The sequence below is a fragment of the Schistocerca cancellata genome, chromosome 1 (assembly GCF_023864275.1).
Source record: "Schistocerca cancellata isolate TAMUIC-IGC-003103 chromosome 1, iqSchCanc2.1, whole genome shotgun sequence".
Lineage (NCBI taxonomy): Eukaryota > Metazoa > Arthropoda > Insecta > Orthoptera > Acrididae > Schistocerca > Schistocerca cancellata.
This window is the reverse complement of record NC_064626.1, coordinates 862,146,470-862,166,337: the sequence shown is the minus strand read 5'-3', so window position 1 is coordinate 862,166,337 and position 19,868 is coordinate 862,146,470. Positions and strand designations below refer to the sequence as shown.

Sequence of the window (19,868 nt, the reverse complement as noted above, 5' to 3'; positions counted from 1 at the left end):
CTAGGTACAAGCCCTTCCCCTACATAGAATTTAAGAACTGCCAATATTATTAACTTTGTGTTAAGCAATTTCCTTTTTATGTTCTTGTCAAATGTAAGTAGTGATTTCTAACAGAAATGTGTGGCAGCAGTACAGAAGGAATCATTGTGGAGAAGAGATTGACTGCTCAGAGGAAGAGCGAGAAATGAGTGGGTAAGTTTAAGAGATGAGATGGAAGAAAAAATAGAAATAGATCGGTGTTAGGAAAGCACGGATAGTGTTGACATTAAGGCAGGAACACTGATTCGCTGTTGGGCAGAAGGAAGGCAACAGGGATATGCCAAGAGGGAAAGATAAGTGGGTGATAACTGATAAAGCCATAATCTCCTTTCAAATGCAGAATGGTTTTGGAAATGATGCAAGTTAGAGGTTAGTTCATGCGAGAGTTATATAGCTGTAATGTGTTATGTAGCGCTACAGTCAAGGTATAAGATGCTGGACGTTTCCAGTCTGGTACTGCAGTTACAGAACGATGACAGGTATTTGATACGTGAAGTCACATGTGACTGAGAAGCCAGTGAAGAAAACAGAACATGTGTAAATCACTTAGCCTCTCCATTCGCGTCCACCCTAGTATGAAACGGTCCAGTGTTACACACACACACATTATTATGCAAGCATTCATTGCTAGCTCGAGTTTTCTGGAGTTTCCAGTATTTATGACCTGTTCAACTACTTCACAGTAGTAAAGAGTGGCAGCACTAAAGACGTGACTAATTTCTGTGTTATTTATTTTTTATTTCTGTGTTATTTATTTTTTTTAAAACAGAGATTTCCTGCATGCTGTAACACTTTGTTCTTCCCAATTCAGATGCTCATCCAGAACTGTACCGAGATCTGTAGCACCACATTTCGAAAGCTTCTATTCTCTTTTTGTCCAAACTATTTATCGTCCAGGTTTCACTTCCATACATGGCTACACTCCATACAAATACTTTCAGAAACGACTTCCTGACACTTAAATCTATACTCGATGTTAACAAATTTCTCTTCTTCAGAAACGCTTTCCTTGCCATTGCCAGTCTACATTTTATATCCTTTCTACTTCGACCATCATCAGTTATTTTGCTCCCCAAGTAGCAAAACTACTTTACTACTTTAAGTGTCTCATTTCCTAATCTAATTCCCTCAGCATCACCCGACTTAATTCGACTACATCCCATTATCCTCGTTTTGCTTCTGTTGATGTTCATCTTATATCCTCCTTTCAAGACACTGTGCATTCCGTTCAACTGGTCTTCCAAGTCCTTTGCTGTCTCTGACAGAATTACAATGTCATCGGCGAACCTCAAAGTTTTTATTTCTTCTCCATGGACTTTAATACCTACTCCGAATTTTTCTTTTGTTTCCTTTACTGCTTGCTCAATATACAGATTGAATAACATCGGGGACAGGCTACAACCCTGTCTCACTCCCTTCCCAACCGCTGCTTCCCTTTCATGCCCTTCGACTATTATAACTGCCATCAGGTTTCTGTACAAATTGTAAATAGCCTTTCGCTCCCTGTATTTTACCCCTACCACCTTCAGAATTTGAAAGAGAGTATTCCAGTTGACATTGTCAAAAGCTTTCTCTAAGTCTACAAATGCTAGAAACGTAGGTTTGCCTTTCCTTAATATATTTTCTAAGATAAGTCGCAGGGTCAGTATTGCCTCACGTGTTCCAACATTTCTGCGGAATCCAAACTGATCTTCGCCTAGGTCGGCTTCTACCAGTTTTTCCATTCGTCTGTAAAGAATTCGCGTTAGTATTTTGCAGCTGTGACTTATTAAACTGATAGTTCGGTAATTTTCACATCTGTCAACACCTGCTTTCTTTGGGATTGGAATTATTATATTCTTCTTGAAGTCTGAGGGTATTTCACCTGTCTCATACATCTTGGTCACCAGATGGTAGAGTTTTGTCAGGACTGGCTCTCCCAAGGCCGTCAGTAGTTCCAATGGAATGTTGTCTACTCCCGGGGCCTTGTTTCGACTTAGGTCTTTCAGTGCTCTGTCAAACTCTTCACGCAGTATCGTATCTCCCATTTCATCTTCATCTACATCCTCTTCCATTTCCATAATATTGTCCTCAAGTACATCGCCCTTGTATAGACCCTCTATATACTCCTTCCACCTTTCTGCTTTCCCTTCTTTGCCTAGAACTGGGTTTCCATCTGAGCTCTTGATATTCATACAAGTGGCTCTCTTTTCTCCAAAAGTCTCTTTAATTTTCCTGTAGGCAGTATCTATCTTACCCCTAGTGAGATAAGCCTCTACATCCTTACATTTGTCCTCTAGCCATCCCTGCTTAGCCCTTTTGCACTTCCTGTCGGTCTCATTTTTGAGACGTTTGTATTCCTTTTTGCCTGCTTCATGTACTGCATTTTTATATTTTCTCCTTTTATCAATTAAATTCAATATTTCTTTTGTTACTCAAGGATTTCTACTAGCCCTCGTCTTTTTATCTACTTGATCCTCTGCTGCCTCAGTACGTCATCCCTCAGAGCTATCCTTTCTTCTTCTACTGTATTTCTTTTCCCCATTACTGTCAATTGTTCCCTTATGCTCTCCCTGAAACTCTGTACAACCTCTGGTTTAGTCAGTTTATCCAGATCCAAACCTCCTTAAATTCCCAACTTTTTGCAGTTTCTTCAGTTTTAATCTACAGTTCATAACCAGTAGATTGTGGTCAGTGTCCACATCTTCCCCTGGAAATGTCTTGCAATTTAAAACCTGGTTCCTAAATCTCTGTCTCACCATTATATAATCTATCTGATACCTTCTAGTATCTCCAGGATTCTTCCATGTATACAACCTTCTTTTATGATTCTTGAACCAAGTGTTAGCTATGATTAAGTTATGCTCTGTGCAAAATTCTACCAGACGGCTTCCTCTTTCATTTCTCTCCCCCAATGCATATTCACCCACTATGTTTCCTTCTCTCCCTTTTCCTACTCTCGAGTTCCAGTCACCCATGTCTATTAAATTTTCGTCTCCCTTCATTACCTGAATAATTTCTTTTATCTCATCATACATTTCATCAAATTCTTCATCATCTGTAGAGCTTGCTGGCATATAAACTTGTAGTACTGTAGTAGCCATGGGCTTCGTGTCTATCTTGACCACAATAATGCGTTCACTATGCTGTTGGTAGTAGTTTACCCGCACTCCTATTTTTTTATTCAGTATTAAACCTACTCCTGCATTACCCCTATTTGATTTTGTATTTATAACCCCGTATTCACCTGACCAAAAGTCTTGTTCCTCCTGCCACCGAACTTCACTAAGTCCCACTATATCTAACTTCAACCTTTCCAGGTAACTGAATGGTCCTAGCTGCAGCAGTTGCATAGCTTCCGCGTTCACCGGGCTGACAACTCTTGACTTTTTCTTTTATAGATTCATCCATCTGGAATATCGTGTATATGTATCAAAAAGGACTTTAGAACTTTGAAAACTCATACTGATTTATGCACTTCGGTGTCACTTTATAGCTAAATTCATCAAGCTTTTTCAAATTCAATGCGACTTCCATTGGTTATGCAGCACACATCCCATCTGAAGTTATTTCTTGCCAAACTCGCTGTAGCATGTTGGGTGTTACTTGCACAGCTGCGAGGTAGCTTCTAGCTATCAGCTCTGGCAGGGAAGCCTGTAAGGATGAAACAAACACGATATTCTAGATGGATGAATCCATAAAAGAAAAAGTCAAGAGGTGTCAGTCCGGTGAACGCGCGAGCCATACAATTGCCGCATCTAAGACCATTCAGTTACCTGGAAAGCCGACATTTAGGAAATCGCGGACGTCAGAACACAGTAGTAATTTTGCCAAATTAGATTGTTATAGTAGATCTACTGGAAGGAAATTTACCACACTCTGTGCGAAAATTTCTTTACTGGGCTGTTACATACTTCAACTCTTCAAAACAAATCACACAGAGAACACACTCAGAACCGGTAAAGACGACCAGCTTTGCTGCAACTGCCGCAAGCGCTTGTAGTGGCGTGATTTTGTACTAGTGTACCACTTGAGTCAGAAGTTGGCCTATTTTCCTTCAAGAAGACTACAAGACTAAGTTTGTAAGTCGTATAAATAAGTTTGTACCATTTTTCAAAGATGTAAAGTTATTTTTGATACACTCAGTACGCGATGTTAAATGTAACCACTATTTCTTGCAACTGTAATTTTTTATCTGGCATAATTTTGTGTACATAACGATTGACCAGTTTCGTCTATTTTGTTATTTTGAAGTGAAGCTACATAAGTGAACAACAGAAATTAAATTATGAACCTGGGTTTTACTATATGATCGAATGCAAGGGGAATTACCGATTGTGAAACAGTCGTCACACCAAATGACAGCAACTAGGCAGATTCTCGCCAGTAACACGAAGCGAGTTGCAGGGGGTCAGAACTTCGTCTTAGAACAGAAAAAAGTTAACATTTCAAATATTATAAAGTAATCATTCACCTAAGTGTATGATCAAGCATATAGATCTGACGATCGTACATTATGGTTTTCAGGCGTTAAAAACATAGGCATACGACACATACAAATTAGTTTCTATACAAAACCCAGTAAGATCAGAGTAAAAACAGAAACACTAGAAAAATACCAGGATGCTAAATTTAGGTAGGATTTCTCAACATTGCAACAAGCTCAGCAAACGAAATACGCTACTGGCCATTACAATCGCTACACTACGACGATGACGTGCTACAGACGTGAAATTTAATTGACAGGAAGAAGATGTTGTGATATGCAAATGATTAGCTTTTCAGAGCACTTACACAAGGTTGGCGCCGGTGACGACACCTACAACGTGCTGACGTGAGGGAAGTTTGCAACCGATTTCTCATACACAAACAGCAGTTGACCAGCGTTGCCTGGTGAAACGTTGTTGTGATGCCTCGTATAAGGAGGAGAAATGCGTACCATCATTTTTCCGACTTTGATAAAGGTCGGATTGTAGCCTATCGCGATTGCGGTTTATCGTATCGCGACGTTGCTGCTCGCGTTGGTCGAGATCCAATGACTGTTAGCGGAATATGGAATCGGTGGGTTCAGGAGGGTAATACGGAACGCCGTGCTGGATCCCAACGGCCTCGTATCACTAGCAGTCGAGATGACAGGCATCTTATCCGCATGGCTGTAACGGATCGTGCAGCCACGTCTCGATCCCTGAGTCAACAGTTGGGGAGGTTTGCAAGACTACAACCATCTGCACGAACAGTTCGACGACGTTTGGAGCAGCACGGACTATCAGCTCGGAGACCACGGCTGCGGTTACCCTTGACGCTGCATCACAGACAGGAGCGCCTGCGATGGTGTACTCAACGACAAACCTGGGTGCACGAATGGCAAAACGTCATTTTTTCGGATGAATCCAGGTTGTGTTCACAGCATCATGATGGTCGCATCCGTGTTGTTTGGCGACATCGCGGTGAACGCACATTGGAAGCGTGTATTCCTCATCGCCATACTGGCGTATCACCTGGCATGATGGTATGGGGTGCCATTGGTTGCACGTCTCAGTCACATTTCAGATGTGTTACGACCCGTGGCTCTACCCTTCGTTCGATCCCTGCGAAACCCTACATTGCAGCAGGATAATACACGACCGCATGTTGCAGGTCCTGTACGGACCTTTCTGGATAAAAAAATGTTCGACTGCTGCCCTGGCCAGCACATTCTCCAGATCTCTCACCAATTGAAAACTTCTGGCCAATGGTGACCGAGCAACTGGCTCGTCACAATACGCCAGTCACTACTCTTGATGAACTGTGGTATCGTGTTGAAGCTGCATCGGCAGCTGTACCTGTACACGCCATCCAAGCTCTGTTTGACTCAATGCCCAGGCGTATCAAGGTCGTTATTACGGCCAGAGGTGGTTGTTCTGGGTACTGATTTCTCAGGATCTATGCACCCAAACTGCGTGAAAATATAATCACATGTGAGTTCTAGTATAATATATTTGTCCAATGAATACCCGTTTATCATCTGCATTTCTTCTTGGTGTAGCAATTTTAATGGCCAGTAATGTATTAATAATGACCTTAAAAGAGCACACCTGGCCTTGTAGCAGTCTAGTTGGCGCAGGCACTCGTGGCTGAGGGTTTTTCACTTTAAGGATGAAGAATTTTAATTTCAAGAACTAAAATTAAAACGGAAAATTAAGAGAAAAATAGAAAACTGTTCATTGAAAATCGCAACATGAGAATCTAGCCACACAGAAGAGTAGCCCCTATGACTAGTAACTAAAACGTGCTGGCTACTGGTTCGATGAGATCCACCACTTACTTCTGAATAAAGATCCTCAGCAATGGCGGCCAAGGACTTCTGGCATAAAGAGTCATACTCCCTCTTGCAATGGCTTGTCCGGAGGAGCGGACAGAGTTACAGGGCAACCTCTTGCGTTTGGGGTGGGAAACTGCTGCGAAAAGCGGAAGAATCAGCAGTGATCAGCAACCTGAAAACACAGCCGGCAATGGACTCCACTGCATTAAAGACACATATTGTGTATGCATAGTAGATGGAGTCTGTAGTTGATAAAGTGTCGTGACACTCTCTTCACTGCCAAAAGATTTCAAATTAGTGCCCCATTCGGACCACTGGGTACAGACTGTCGAGGGATACGCAACCATGAGAATAAGATTGAACAACCAACGAAACAGGACCTTTATACGAGTTGGTGAGTGGAACGCAGAAGTTTGAACGTAGTACGGAAGCTACAAAATCTGAAAAAGGAAATGCAAAGGCCCAATCTACATACAATGGTGATCAGTGAAGTGGAATTGTAAGAAGCTAAAGATCCTTAATCAGGAACAGAACAGAGAGTTTCGGGAGAATACGGAGCTGGTAGTAAGAATGAGAGGGAAAAAAGACTATTTGAGTTCTGCAGTCAATTACAGCTAGTAATAGCGAATACTCTGTTCAAAAATCACAAGAAAAGGACTGTGGGGCGGCGGATTTTTTCACCTTATCACACTCAAAAGTATTATTTTCATAGAACTGTTCATCTACGCCACAAGGGCCTGTAAATTACTGACTTGAGCAACACGAAAGTAGCCTTAACTGCGTTACACACAATTTGGAATCCTCTTGTCCACATTCCATCTCGCTGTGTGTGGAAAATAAACTCTTCCTCGCTACTTTAAGGGATATGTTCACATGCACTAACTTGTTCACAGATACCATAAGTTATCACACTCCTTTAACACACAGCAGAATCTAAATTTCCTCAAAGCTCCATTATCTTTAAATTTCAATTCCGCTATGTATTGTTCAGACAATTCAGAAGAGGAAGGTTTTAATGTCCCACCCACCACATGGATTTAGATCACGGCGGCCCACAAAAACATGCGAGACGGAAACAGGAAGGAAACACGAAGTTTAATTATAAACAGCTGGAGGCCAGGCTTGGCCGTGGAGCTGAGCCAAAGTGAGGGGAAGTCCCTGCCTCTCTCGCTGGCTACCGAAAGCGTTTGCTTCCGCACACAAGTTATGATTAGAAAGGCCTCAAGACACGGGTAAATTCTAACTGGGTTATACCATGGTAGGACAGAGATTCATAAATCAAATATTGGATTGTAATTCGTATCCAGGAGCGTATACAGACTCGGGTCACAATTCAGTTAGGATGAAGAGAAGAGTGAGTTTAAGAGGATGTTCCAGAAGAATCAGTACGAAAAGAAGTCGAAAACTAAAAGTAGTGAAGAATGATGAGGTGCATTTGAAGTTCTCTAATGTGACAGATACTGCGATAATGAACTCTACAATAAGCACCTCAGCTGAAGAGGGGTAGACATCTATAAAAAGGGCAATCACAGAAAATGAACAAACAAATATAGGTACAAGGAAGGAAACTGCGAACAAACCTTGGGCATCAGAATAAATAAATCAGTTGATCGACGCAAAGGAAGGAGATCAACAAATGATAAGCAAAAGAGTGGAAAACAGCAATGGAAGTCACTTAGGAATAACGTAAATATGAAGTGCAGGGAAACCAAAGCGATTTGGCTACTGGAAAAATGTGAAGAAACAAAATGAGAAACGGTCGTCGTAAGGACTGATTAAGCGTGCAGAAAACTCAAATCGCAAGTCTTCCACAACTCTGGCTTTCCTAATGAATCCCCTGTGTCCTCGTCCCCATCGTAGAGGTCTTCGGTGTAATCTTTGCTCCTATTCATTCTCTAGTTCGTATTTAAGAATCGAATTCCTCTTGAGTGCTTAACGTTAACACCTTTGGTTTTTTTTACGGAAGCTATTTTGACCTTTTTATATGCTAATCAGTCCCTCCGCTGATCATATCCTTTTCGATTTTGAACTGGTAGGGAGCTAGGATCTGCGAGCAGTAAGGTGCTGTGCGTAACAAAACAATTATAAAGACGCAATTATTTATTTACCGCAGAGGACAATCTTACAAGTATCAAAACAAGTAATATTTAATCGCCACGGGGAACATACTTTTTATTACAACGATCAGCGTATCCAAAACAAATCCTTAGAGGCTGATAAACGGGCATGTATTTAACAAAAGCTTTTAGCAATAGTTTCTGCAATAAACAGTAGCAGACAGCTGATTTTTAATGTGCTATACACGTCTGTGAAGCAGACAATGGAATATTAAAAGGCTGCTAATTGCATCTGCCAGTGAAGCATACCCAACGTACGTTCAAAGCTTATCAGAGTATGTAACCGAAATCATTAACACGCGACATTTTACAAAGAACAGCAAATTATACGCGTCTGTGAGGCAGTCAGTGAAACGATTGTTCCCAAGTTTTTGAAAGAGTACCTTTTGTATCCGTCTGTGAAGCGGACAAGGCAGAATATTTTATGATCAGTACTAAACCAAACAGGTAAAAAAGTCAAACAGTTAGAAAGGAATCAATCGATACACGTCTGTGAAGCCGACGGAGCAGGCCCTTAATAAAAATTTTTAAAATAACACAAATTACTCATGTCCGTGTAGTGAACGGAGCAGAATGCTCTAATCAGTTAACAACAGCTCCTCTTAGGGGCCCAGGCGGTTGCTCGATTCATAACAGATTCTGCAATATGCAGAACAGAAATTAGACTTATATAACAGACTAATGACAAACCTTAAAGTCTCCTTAAATAGAACAGTATCATGGGAACATGGAACAGAACCTGTTTTGGGGCCACAAATACCAAACCCGAAGAAGGACTTAAATTCAATGGCACTAGTTTTCAGATTCAGCTAGCAAGTGAAAGGCGGCACATGCCTCCCAGAAAACACGCAGAACACGAGTCTTAAACTTGAGTGGAAGTATTTAACTTCGAGAATATAAAATACTTATATTTATAACTGCACGCACCAACAGTAGAAGGCAAAACTTTCAGTCCAGTGACCGTTAGGCTAAATGACGTTCAGCATGACGATGCACTGTTAATGCACTGGCCAAAGTACGGCCAGAAGAATATGGGCAAGAACAACAAAAGACACTAAAAGATGACAAGGAAAAGTTAGTCTTGCGAGCCATAATTAACACATTAACGCTTGACAAATACCACGGTTCCTGCGTTAGGTAATTTCCAAGAAGCGTTGTCTACCGAACGCGCAGTCTCCGAACAGTATACAGGGTGAGTCACTAACTATTGTCATCAAGAATAGCACCGAAAGTACGATAGTAGCTGAAAAGTTTGTGGGACAAATGTTGCATGGGACAACGAGGGCAATAGTATGCCGTTAGTTTTTTGTTGCTAGATGTGGTCGCGTCAGAGATATGAATGTCAACTTTGTTTTTTTAAAGGGGATGCTATGGTTTGTTACTTCGATAAGTGCCGAAGAGGTAAGGTATACCACTCAATTCATGATAAGAAGATTGCAGCAGTGCAATCATACCAATGGTCATCACTTCGAACACCTTCTGTAAATGGACGTTCATGCCACCTTTTTGACCTTCGTTGACCTTCGTTGACCTTACTGTTACACATCGTTGGATTCGTCTCGATAGCCGCTATCAGAAAATAAGTGCCAAACTATAGCATCCCATTAAAAAAAAAAAAGTTGACCTTCATATCTCTGAAACGACCCAACCTAGCAACAAAAAACCAACGTCATATTATGGCCCCCGTTTCCCATGCAACTGTTCTCCCACAAGTTTTTCAGGTCCTATCATACTTTCGAAGTTATTCTTCGTGGCAATAGTTAGTAACTCACCCTGTATATCGTCCAGGTGACTCTAGTGGCGACGAACAAGGATACTGTTTATTGTGATGACTAGAGCGACGAAAAAAAAACGAACATTTACTAAGTTAACGTCAACTGCAAAGGAAACTAGTGATTTCACTTACTTTACTCCGCACCCACGTCTTTTTCATTTCCGCGGGTTGTATACGCAGCCGAGAGCAATCCTTGGTCTCCATTATCCGGTTACATTTTAGATATGTCTCTGAGAAATATTGGGAGAGTCTGAGAAGATTGAATTTTCTCACGCATCCGCAAATTGTGGAAATACAGGTACTGGAGGAGGTACAGTTCGACCCTGTCTCCCTGACGGCTCTCTCTTTTAATCGACGATTTGACAGATTAACATAAGCGCTCTATAATCTGCGTGTGGACAAAATGGATCGTCCGAAGAGGCGATAATGATTTATAAATTCATGTTGATTTATAAATCCATCCTTTTTGTTCAAGATGTTGTAGGACGTAATCCCGTCTGTTATAACTTTGGTCCCTGGTAGGATGAAGTCCTTCATGAGAAACATTAAAGTTTTCTTGCCCCTCAGTTGTACTTTCTGGATTCCCTTTCAGTGCCTCCGAAAATCTATGTTGTGTCCAATTTCGTTTTTAGCAGTCGTCCTTTCTTATATTTCCTAGCGGCTATATGAAATTTGTTTATTCAAGCTACTTGTTTTGTCCACCAATCGGAACACTGTCATTCGTGACTGTCACACAGCAGACATCTCGACAGAACTCGTAATAGTCACAAACGGTGTCTGTCGGTAGTCGATTACTCAGTTTCTGAAGTAGTAGTTTGTAGGGTAGTCTTTTACCCAACACGAGACTAAAATAATGCCCTTTTCGGAGGTCAAACTACTTGCCGAAACATGAGTTCTTCCTTTCCGATGAGTTTTGTGACACCATGCACATTACAACTGAAATGGGAAATCAGTTTTTGCACCTTTCTTAGAAGTTTCACACAGCGGTTTCCGTAACAATTTATGAAATCTTCATTTGGCAGCAATCACTATTCAAAACAGAATTCCATACGAGATTGCACACTACGCTATCGAGGAATTAACTTTCGCCTGGTAAGAGTATTGGGGCTCGAGACTACAGCGGCTTCACTCATTCCTATTCACAACGCTAAACGATACACGATGTTCCCTTGGCAACGGGCTGAACACTTTCCATATCTCCCACTATGACAGCCGTGCGTTCGAGTTATTTCGTCATACGATATGTATCGTTCAGAGCTCTCGCTTTCGATACGCAACGCTTCTTAGAAATTACCATGAGTTACACCGAAGTCAATCACGGAAGATGCAGGTTGCTACACATTGTGCAGCGTCGTCATCTCGAGGACAGACTAAGGAAACAGTTCTTCAGTAGGCGAAGGTGCGGCCCCCGAAGTAAACTCCAGCGACCCAAACACAGAGAGCAGCCCACTGCGACACCTCAGCACAGGACACCATTCCAAGATGGCTCCGTTTAAAGGTCAACACGTCGACCTCCAGACAATGGCCTAGTGAGCAGACAGTCACTTCTGCAAGATTTACTCGATCGTAAGTTAGGCTCGCGTTATTGCCAAGAGTGTCACCACATTGGAAGCCCAAAAAGCCGAACTCAGCAACGAAACCATTGAGGTTCAACAAGTACCAAAATCGTTAGCAGGGCGCGCGCACGGCTCAGATTTCTTCACATTATTTCTGCAGCCTTTTCACTTTGACTTCCCTGTAATTCTTATTTATTTCATTCCCAAGTGAATTCTATTTCTGAATTTCTCTCTTTTTCTGAACATATGTATACTTCCTTCTTTCGTCGATCAACTAAAGTATTCCTTCTTTACCCCCTCATCGTCAGCCGGCCGCTGTGGCCGGGCGGTTCTAGGCGCTTCAGTCCCGAACACTCTGCTGCTACCGTCGAAGGTTAGAATTCTGCCTCGAGCATGGATGTATGTGATAGGTTAGTTAGGTTTAAGTAGTTCTAAGTCTAGGGGACTGACGACCTCAGATGTTACACTACTGGCAATTAAAATTGCTGCACCACAAAGATGACGTACTACAGACGCGAAATTTAACCGACAGGAAGAAGATGCTGTGATATGCAAATGATTAGCTTTTTCAGAGCATTCACACAAGGTTGGAGCCGGTGGCGACACCTACAATGTGCTGACATGAGGAAAATTTCCAACCGATTTCTCACACACTAACAGCAGTTGACCGGCGTTGCCTGTTGCAACGTTGTTGTGATACCTCGTGTAAGGGGGAGAAATGCGTACCATCACGTTTCCGACTTTAATAAAGGCCGGATTGTAACCTATCGAGATTGCGGTTTATCGTATCGCGACATTGCTGCTCGTGTTGGTAGAGATCCAATGACTGTTAGCAGAATAAGGAATCGGTGTGTTCGGGAGGGTAATACGGAACGCCGTGCTGGATCCCAACGGCCTCGTATCACTAGCAGTCGAGATGACAGGCATCTTATCCACATGGCTGTAACGGATCGTGCAGCCACGTCTCGGTCCCTGAGTGAACTGATGGGGACGTTTGCAAGACAACAACCATCTGCACAAACAGTTCGATGACGTTTGCAGCAGCACGGACTATCAGCTCAGAGGCCATGGCTGCGGTTACCCTTGACGCTGCATCACAGACAGGAGCGCCTGTGATGGTATACTCAACGACGAACCTGGGTGCACGAATGGCAAAACGTCATTTTATTGGATGAATCCAGGTTGTGTTCACAGCATCATGATGGTAGCATCCGTGTTTGGCGACATCGCGGTGAACACACATTGGAAGCGTGTATTCGTTATCACCACACTGGCGTATCACCTGGCGTGATGGTATGGGTTGCCATTAGTTACACGTCTCGGTCACCTCTTGTTGGCATTGACGGCACTTTGAACAGTAGACGTTACGTTTCAGATGTGTTACGACCCGTGGCTCTACCCTTCATTCGATCCCTGCGAAACCCTACATTTCAGCAGGATAATGCACGACCGCATGTTGCAGGTCCTGTACGGATACAGAAAATGTTCGACTGCTGCCCTGGCCAGCACATTCTCCAAATCTCTTTCCAATTGAAAACGTTTGGTCAATGGTGGCCGAGCAACTGGCTCGTCACAATACGCCAGTCACTACTCTTGATGAACTGTGGTATCGTGATGAAGCTGCATCGGCAGCTGTACCTGTACACGCCATCCCAGCTCTGTTTGACTCAATACCCAGGCGTATCAAGGCCGTTATTACGGCCAGAGGTGGTTTGTTTTGGGTACTGACTTCTCAGGATCTATGCACTCAAACTGCGCGAAAATGTAATCACATGTGAGTTCTAGTATAATATATTTGTCCAATGAATACCCGTTTATCATCTACATTTCTTCTTGGTGTGCAATTTTAATGGCCAGTAGTATAAGTATCATTGTGCTTAGAGCCATTTGAACCATTTGAACCCTCATCGTCGATCTATTGAATTATTTCTTCTGTTGCCCAAAGTTTCTTTGTATTTACCTTCCTTGTATCTATATTTGTCTGTCCAGTTTCTGTGACTGGCTTTTTTAGAGATGTCTGTTCTTCTTCAATGGAACTGCATGTTGTGGAGTTTATTAATGCAGTGTCTACTGCATTAGGGAACTTCAAATGCAGCTCGTCATTCCTCAGTACTTCAATATCACGCTTCTTTCCACACAGATTCTCCCTGACGATTCTCTTAAGCTTCTTGCACAGTCGGTTAGTGGTCCTATGGCTACGCTGTTGTTCTGAGTCCACCTCGTCACCACATGTTCTGCAGTCATCGCACTACAACCAACTGTTTGTGCGATCTGGCGGAATGACATTCTCGGATCCCTTATGTGAAAGATTCGACCTTTCTCAAAGCCAAAAAGATGGAGATAAACTGCACGGGCCTGTCCTCTGGACATTTTGTTTTGTGATCTACCGCTTAATAATTCTGTTAGCATTAGACACACACAATAACCATCGTGTACTCACATCATTCTTCATCTGTTGGAATGTCTGTTTTCTCTACTGAAAAGTATAAGGATCGATTTTCGATCATCACATCCCACAGGCATAAAAATACTGGAGTACGAGTTTGGTAACGTTTCGACAAGGTGTCCATGCTATAATTCTTACCATTTCCAACAGCGTATATTGATCTAGTTCCAAAAAGTAAATTCTGTTTTCATACTCTCTATGTTCTATGGTGAAGTTGTGCTTCTACAGAAATCTGAAAATTTTGGTTGTTTCCAAGTACACTATGCGATCAAAGGTATCCGGGCAACTGGCTGAAAATGACTTCAAGTTCGTTGCGCTCTCCATCGGTAATGCCTTGATGACAGCTGACAGCTTCCACTCTCGCAGGCATCGTTCAACCAGGTGCTGAAAGGTTTCTGGAAGAATGGCAGCCCATTCTTCACGGAGTGCTGCATTGAGGAGAGGTATCGATGTCGGTCGGTGAGGCCTGGCACGAAGTCGGCGTTCCAAAACATCCGAAAGGTGTTGTATAGGATTCAGGTTAAGGCTCTGTGCAGACCAGTCCATTGCAGGAGGGATGTTATTGTCGTGTAACATTATGAACAGGTGCTCGATCTTGTTGAAAGATGCAATCGCCATTCCCGAATTGATCTTCAACAGTGGGAAACAAGAAGGTACTTAAAACATCAATGTAGGCCTGTGGTGTGATAGTGCCACGCAAAACAACAAGGAGTGCAAGCCCCCTTCATGAAAAACACGACCACGCCTCCGAATTTTACTGTTGGCACTACACACGCTTGCAGATGACATTCACTAGGTATGTGCCATATCCACGCTCTGCCATCAGATCGTCACATTGTGTACCGTGATTCGTCACTCCAAACAACGTTTTTCCATTATGTAATCGTCCAATGTTTACTCTCGTTACACCAAGCGAGGCGTCGTTTGAATTACCGGCGTGATGTGTGGCTTATGAGCAGCCGCTCGACCATGAAATCCAAGTTTTCTTTCCTCCCACCTAACTGTCATAGTACTTGCAATGGATCCTGATGCAGTTTGGAATTCCTGTGTGATGGTCTGGGTAGATGTCTGCCTATTACACATTACGACCCTCTTCAACTGTCGGCGGTCTCTGTAGTCAACAGACGAGGTCGGACTGTACGCTTTTGTGCTGTACGTGTCCCTTCACGTTTACACTTCACTGTCACCTTGGAAAGAGTGGACCTAGGGATGTTTAGGAGTGTGGAAATCTCGCGTACAGACGTATGACACAAGTGACACCCGATCACCTGACCACGTCCGTGAGTTCCGCGGAACGCCTCATTCTGCTCTCTCACGATGTCTAGCGACTACTTAGTTCGCTGATATGGAGTACCTGGCAGTAGGTGGCAGCACAGTGCACCTAATATGAAAAACGCATGTTTTTGGAGGTGTCCGGATACTTTTGATCGCATAGTGTATGTCGTCTGTCTTCTGCTCCAGAATTCCAGAACAGGACGACGGCTTACCTGGAACAGCTCTCCAACGACTGGCGAAATGCTGCGCAGCTGCTCTCAATTGGTGTGTCGCACCTCTCACAACTTTTCGTTCCCCTCGCATTCGAACACATGGTAAGTACTCTTTTTCTCTCCTCTTTTCAGATACATTATATGAACGAGCGGTGACGAAAAGACCTAAAAGCCTCCCGTACGTGCTCAGTTCCTGGAATCTCTTTCCTGATTTATTTGGCTTTCACAGTTATTTTCTTTGTCTCTCTGACTGTAATGTTAACTCTCTGCTCTGCAAGACACCTCTGCATAGGTAATCCTTGTGTGTTTATTAGAAAAAGAGTGCAAAGTTGTCCATACCCTTTTTTGTACTTCCCCGTATTTTCCTTATCAGATTTCGAAAATTTCATATTAGATCCAACTTTACAATCCTAAGCCCCTTGGCTACATATTTAGCGGAGATAGTTCTATATTCTACAGTCACGTATTTTATCTCGATACTTGTGGATTTGCTTATGTGGAATCTGTTGCTCCCAGCATAGTTTCAGTATTTAATAAATTATGAGGTAAATAATTTTTTGTGCACTGTGTTATGTCCCCCTCCCCTCCTTTCTCTTCACTACTTTTGCTTTCAGAAAATATGATAATGCTAAAATTGATTTGTTGTCCGTAGTTCAGTTTACCTATGGAAAGGAATCCTTGTGGACCTAAGGCAATTTGACGTTATCTAAATCTTCTCTCCTATTGTGACTTTCCCTTCCCCTACTGTTAGGTGATCTTCTGCTCTTTTCCTTCTCCATTTCTTGGTGTTCAAAAAAGTCATCACCGCGCACCCCTGATATGCTGCCTCGTGACGATGTCACCGACGGCGATCTACCACGATTCATTATAGTTCTGTAACTTTACGATTGCCTCAGTGTGTCTCTGTTCCTCATCTTCGCTATCAGATTGCCCACGACGGGCTTGATTGTGTCTATCATCCTCAAAAGTTCCCTTGGATCGGGATTCTCCTCACCTGTGCCATGTTCTGCTAACAAAGCTAACTCTTTCACATCCCATAGGCTTTCTTGACTACCCCGTGTATCTGCAATTTCTATATCTTTACAACTAGTGATATGTTGTGCTACTAAGCGCGCTTTCGCCCTAGTTATCATAGACTGATCTCTGATAAGAGTTCCCTTAAAAGTACACACAACTTACTCTACTCACATTTACTATGCAACCGACATGTAGCATGAAATACCTACAACAAAAAAGCTAAACTAATGGCAACCTCGTTTACGAGTAGTGTCGGTACAATACAAATAAATACAACGACAAATGGAATAACATAAACATCAATAAATTGCAGCCAGCGAGCTGAAGCACAACGCCTCTGAAAATAAATACAATAAAATACACAAATACAGGGTGTCCGAAAAGTCTTTCCCTGATTACCTAAATTGATAACTCAGGCTAGAAGTAAGATACAAACATGAAACTAGTGTCTAATTGTTTATAAACTATCAAAGTTTTTTTCACACATTAGTACACTTCCACATGAGCACCCTTGGTAGCACGTAGCACATCTAGACGATATTCAGTTTCCATCCAGTAGCCTCAGCGAAGAAGAATGGCCCGACAATTCGATCGTGCAACAGCGCGCACCAAACATTCACCTTTGGACTGCCTCTGGTGCACTCCATGACTTCAAAAAAAATGGTTCAAATGGCTCTGAGCACTATGGGACTTAACATCTGTGGTCATCAGTCCCCTAGAACTTAGAACTACTTAAACCTAACCAACCTAAGGACATCACACACATCCATGCCCGAGGCAGGATTCGAACCTGCGACCGTAGCAGTCGCGCGGTTCCGGACTGCGCGCCTAGAACCGCTAGACCACCGCTGCCGGCTCCATGACTTCGCCAGGGGGTTGTGAACCCCAAATGCGTACATTATGGCGATTCACTACTCAACTAACAAAAAAGGTCGCTTCGTCGGAAAAGGCAATTCGTCTGAGATAACCATCATCGTCCTCAATACGTGATAGCATTTCGACCACAAAGTCATATCGACGTGTACTGTCATTGGGCAACAAGGCCTGAACGATTTGCACTTTGTGTGCACGAAACAATAAACTTTTGTGTAAAATGTCATGGAGAAAGCTTTTTGGCATCTGTAATTCACGTGAGGCCCTGCGCACCGATTTCTTCGGACTTCGCAGAAAAGACTGCCTTACAGCTTCCACCCTGTCTGCTGACATTCTTGGTCGACCAGACCTCGGAAGGTCAGCAAGCGATCCTGTGTTTTTGAACTTCTCATACCAGGCTTTAATGCTCTTGACATCAGGTGGATTCCTTCCAAATGTTGTCTGGAAGTGTCTCTGCACTGTGGTTGGCGATCCTGTCTCATGGTACCACAGGACACACTGTGCCTTCTCCTGATTGGTTAACATGGCTTCTTGGGCACTGCACCTCATCCACTACTTACGTACTGCGAACCTAAAGCAGGAAAAACTTTGATAGTTCTAAACAATTCGACACAAGTTTCATATTTGTATCTTACTTCTAGCCTGTAATCATGGGAAGACTTTTCGGACACCCTGTATTATTTTTTAATGTTATCGCGTTACTTTCCCAGTGCAAACTATACATGCAATCTAGTGATCACTATAAATAACACCTAAACATTATAAATGGGAAGAAAAATTTTGAAAATTTCCGAGGTTTCAAACCACTTTATGGTTCAAATGGTTCAAATGGCTCTGAGCACTATGCGACTTAACTTCTGAGGTCATCAGTCGCCTAGAACTTAGAACTACTTAAACCTAACTAACCTAAGGACAACACACACATCCATGCCCGAGGCAGGATTCGAACCTGCGACCGTAGCGGTCGCTCGGTTCCAGACTGTAGCGCCTAGAAACGCACAGCCAATCCGGCCGGCAAACCACTTTATGGCTACTATCAGAAGACTCTAATTAGGATCCTGGTAGGGTAAGCCATATCCATGATGCGACTCCAGGAGGGTGTAAAATGAATATGCGCAATGGAAATACTGAACGCAAAATGAAGATTTCGCCCCGTTTGACTACTCCCTGAAGCAGATCTTAGGATCTCTTAATGGTGATTCTTGCTCTTTAACATATAAATTACAACATAAACATAAATGAATGATTAAGGGAACTAGTAACTACTAAATGATAAATGCTGTTTCCTCTTATACATTTATTGTAGATTAAAACCCCCTTTATTACAAATGTTTATGTATCAATGTGCGATGGACATAAAGAGATACAAATGAATTTCCTAACTAATACGATTGATCAATTGCCCAAATCTGCCCCTTTTTATGGCTACGCGATCTAATATAAATAACGTGAGACGACTGACGTCATCTACGTACCAAACACTAGAAGTCACTACTTTCAAAGGTGATCTACAGTGGGTGCAACATAATTGGAAGTAAAATTTACGTGATCACAGATGTTTAGCTAATAAGCCAAAGCAATTAGCAATATCATCGTATGTACTGCGTCCGGTGCTTCGGAGTGATGGTTCTTTTACACGTCTGTGACGATGGAAGAACTGCAGTCACAAATTAAACTCTTTCAAACACTAGGGCGCCAGAAGGCGGTCCTCTGATTAGTACACTATAATACTGTCTTCTCTTCTCTGTATTCTACAGACGAAAAGCGCGAACTTCCAGCCACAAGGGCGGAGTTCAGATAACGTCTCAACGTGAGTTTAGGCAGAAGAAGTGCTCTCAATCACTGAACGATGAGCACTCAACGACGACTCCCTACCCGGAGGCGAAGTCCAGAATGGTATAAGTTCAAAAAAAAAAAATATTGAAATGTGTGTATAGTCTTATGGGACTTAACTGCTAAGGTCATCAGTCCCTAAGCTTACACACTACTTAACCTAAATTATCCTAAGGACAAATACACACACCCATGCCCGAGGGAGGACTCGAACCTCCGCCGAGACCAGCCGCACAGTCCATGACTGCACCGCCTAAGACCGCTCGGCTAATCCCGCGTGGCGGTATAAGTTCGCAACAGTACAGTGCCAAACCGTTCTAACTATAAAATCTCGTGAGAGCAAAGACAGCAAGTCCGTCGGTACCAACAAAAGCTGATACTGAGCGACTGTCAAACCCAGGTGCTCCAAACGGAAGACCTCTTCTCTCCACCGTTGGCTTCCGAGC

The 19,868-nt window shown here is 42.8% G+C and overlaps 1 protein-coding gene across 2 annotated transcripts in view; it reads left to right on the top strand.

Annotated features, from left to right (window-relative positions):
* Positions 1–19,868, top strand: part of LOC126162490 (uncharacterized) — a 194,986-nt gene that overhangs the window by 46,907 nt on the left and 128,211 nt on the right. For both annotated transcript variants that reach the window (XM_049919043.1, XM_049919034.1), the window contains exon 4: positions 15,674–15,801. In XM_049919043.1, the coding sequence (XP_049775000.1) occupies positions 15,674–15,801 (128 nt within the window). The remainder of the gene's footprint in view (positions 1–15,673; positions 15,802–19,868) is intronic.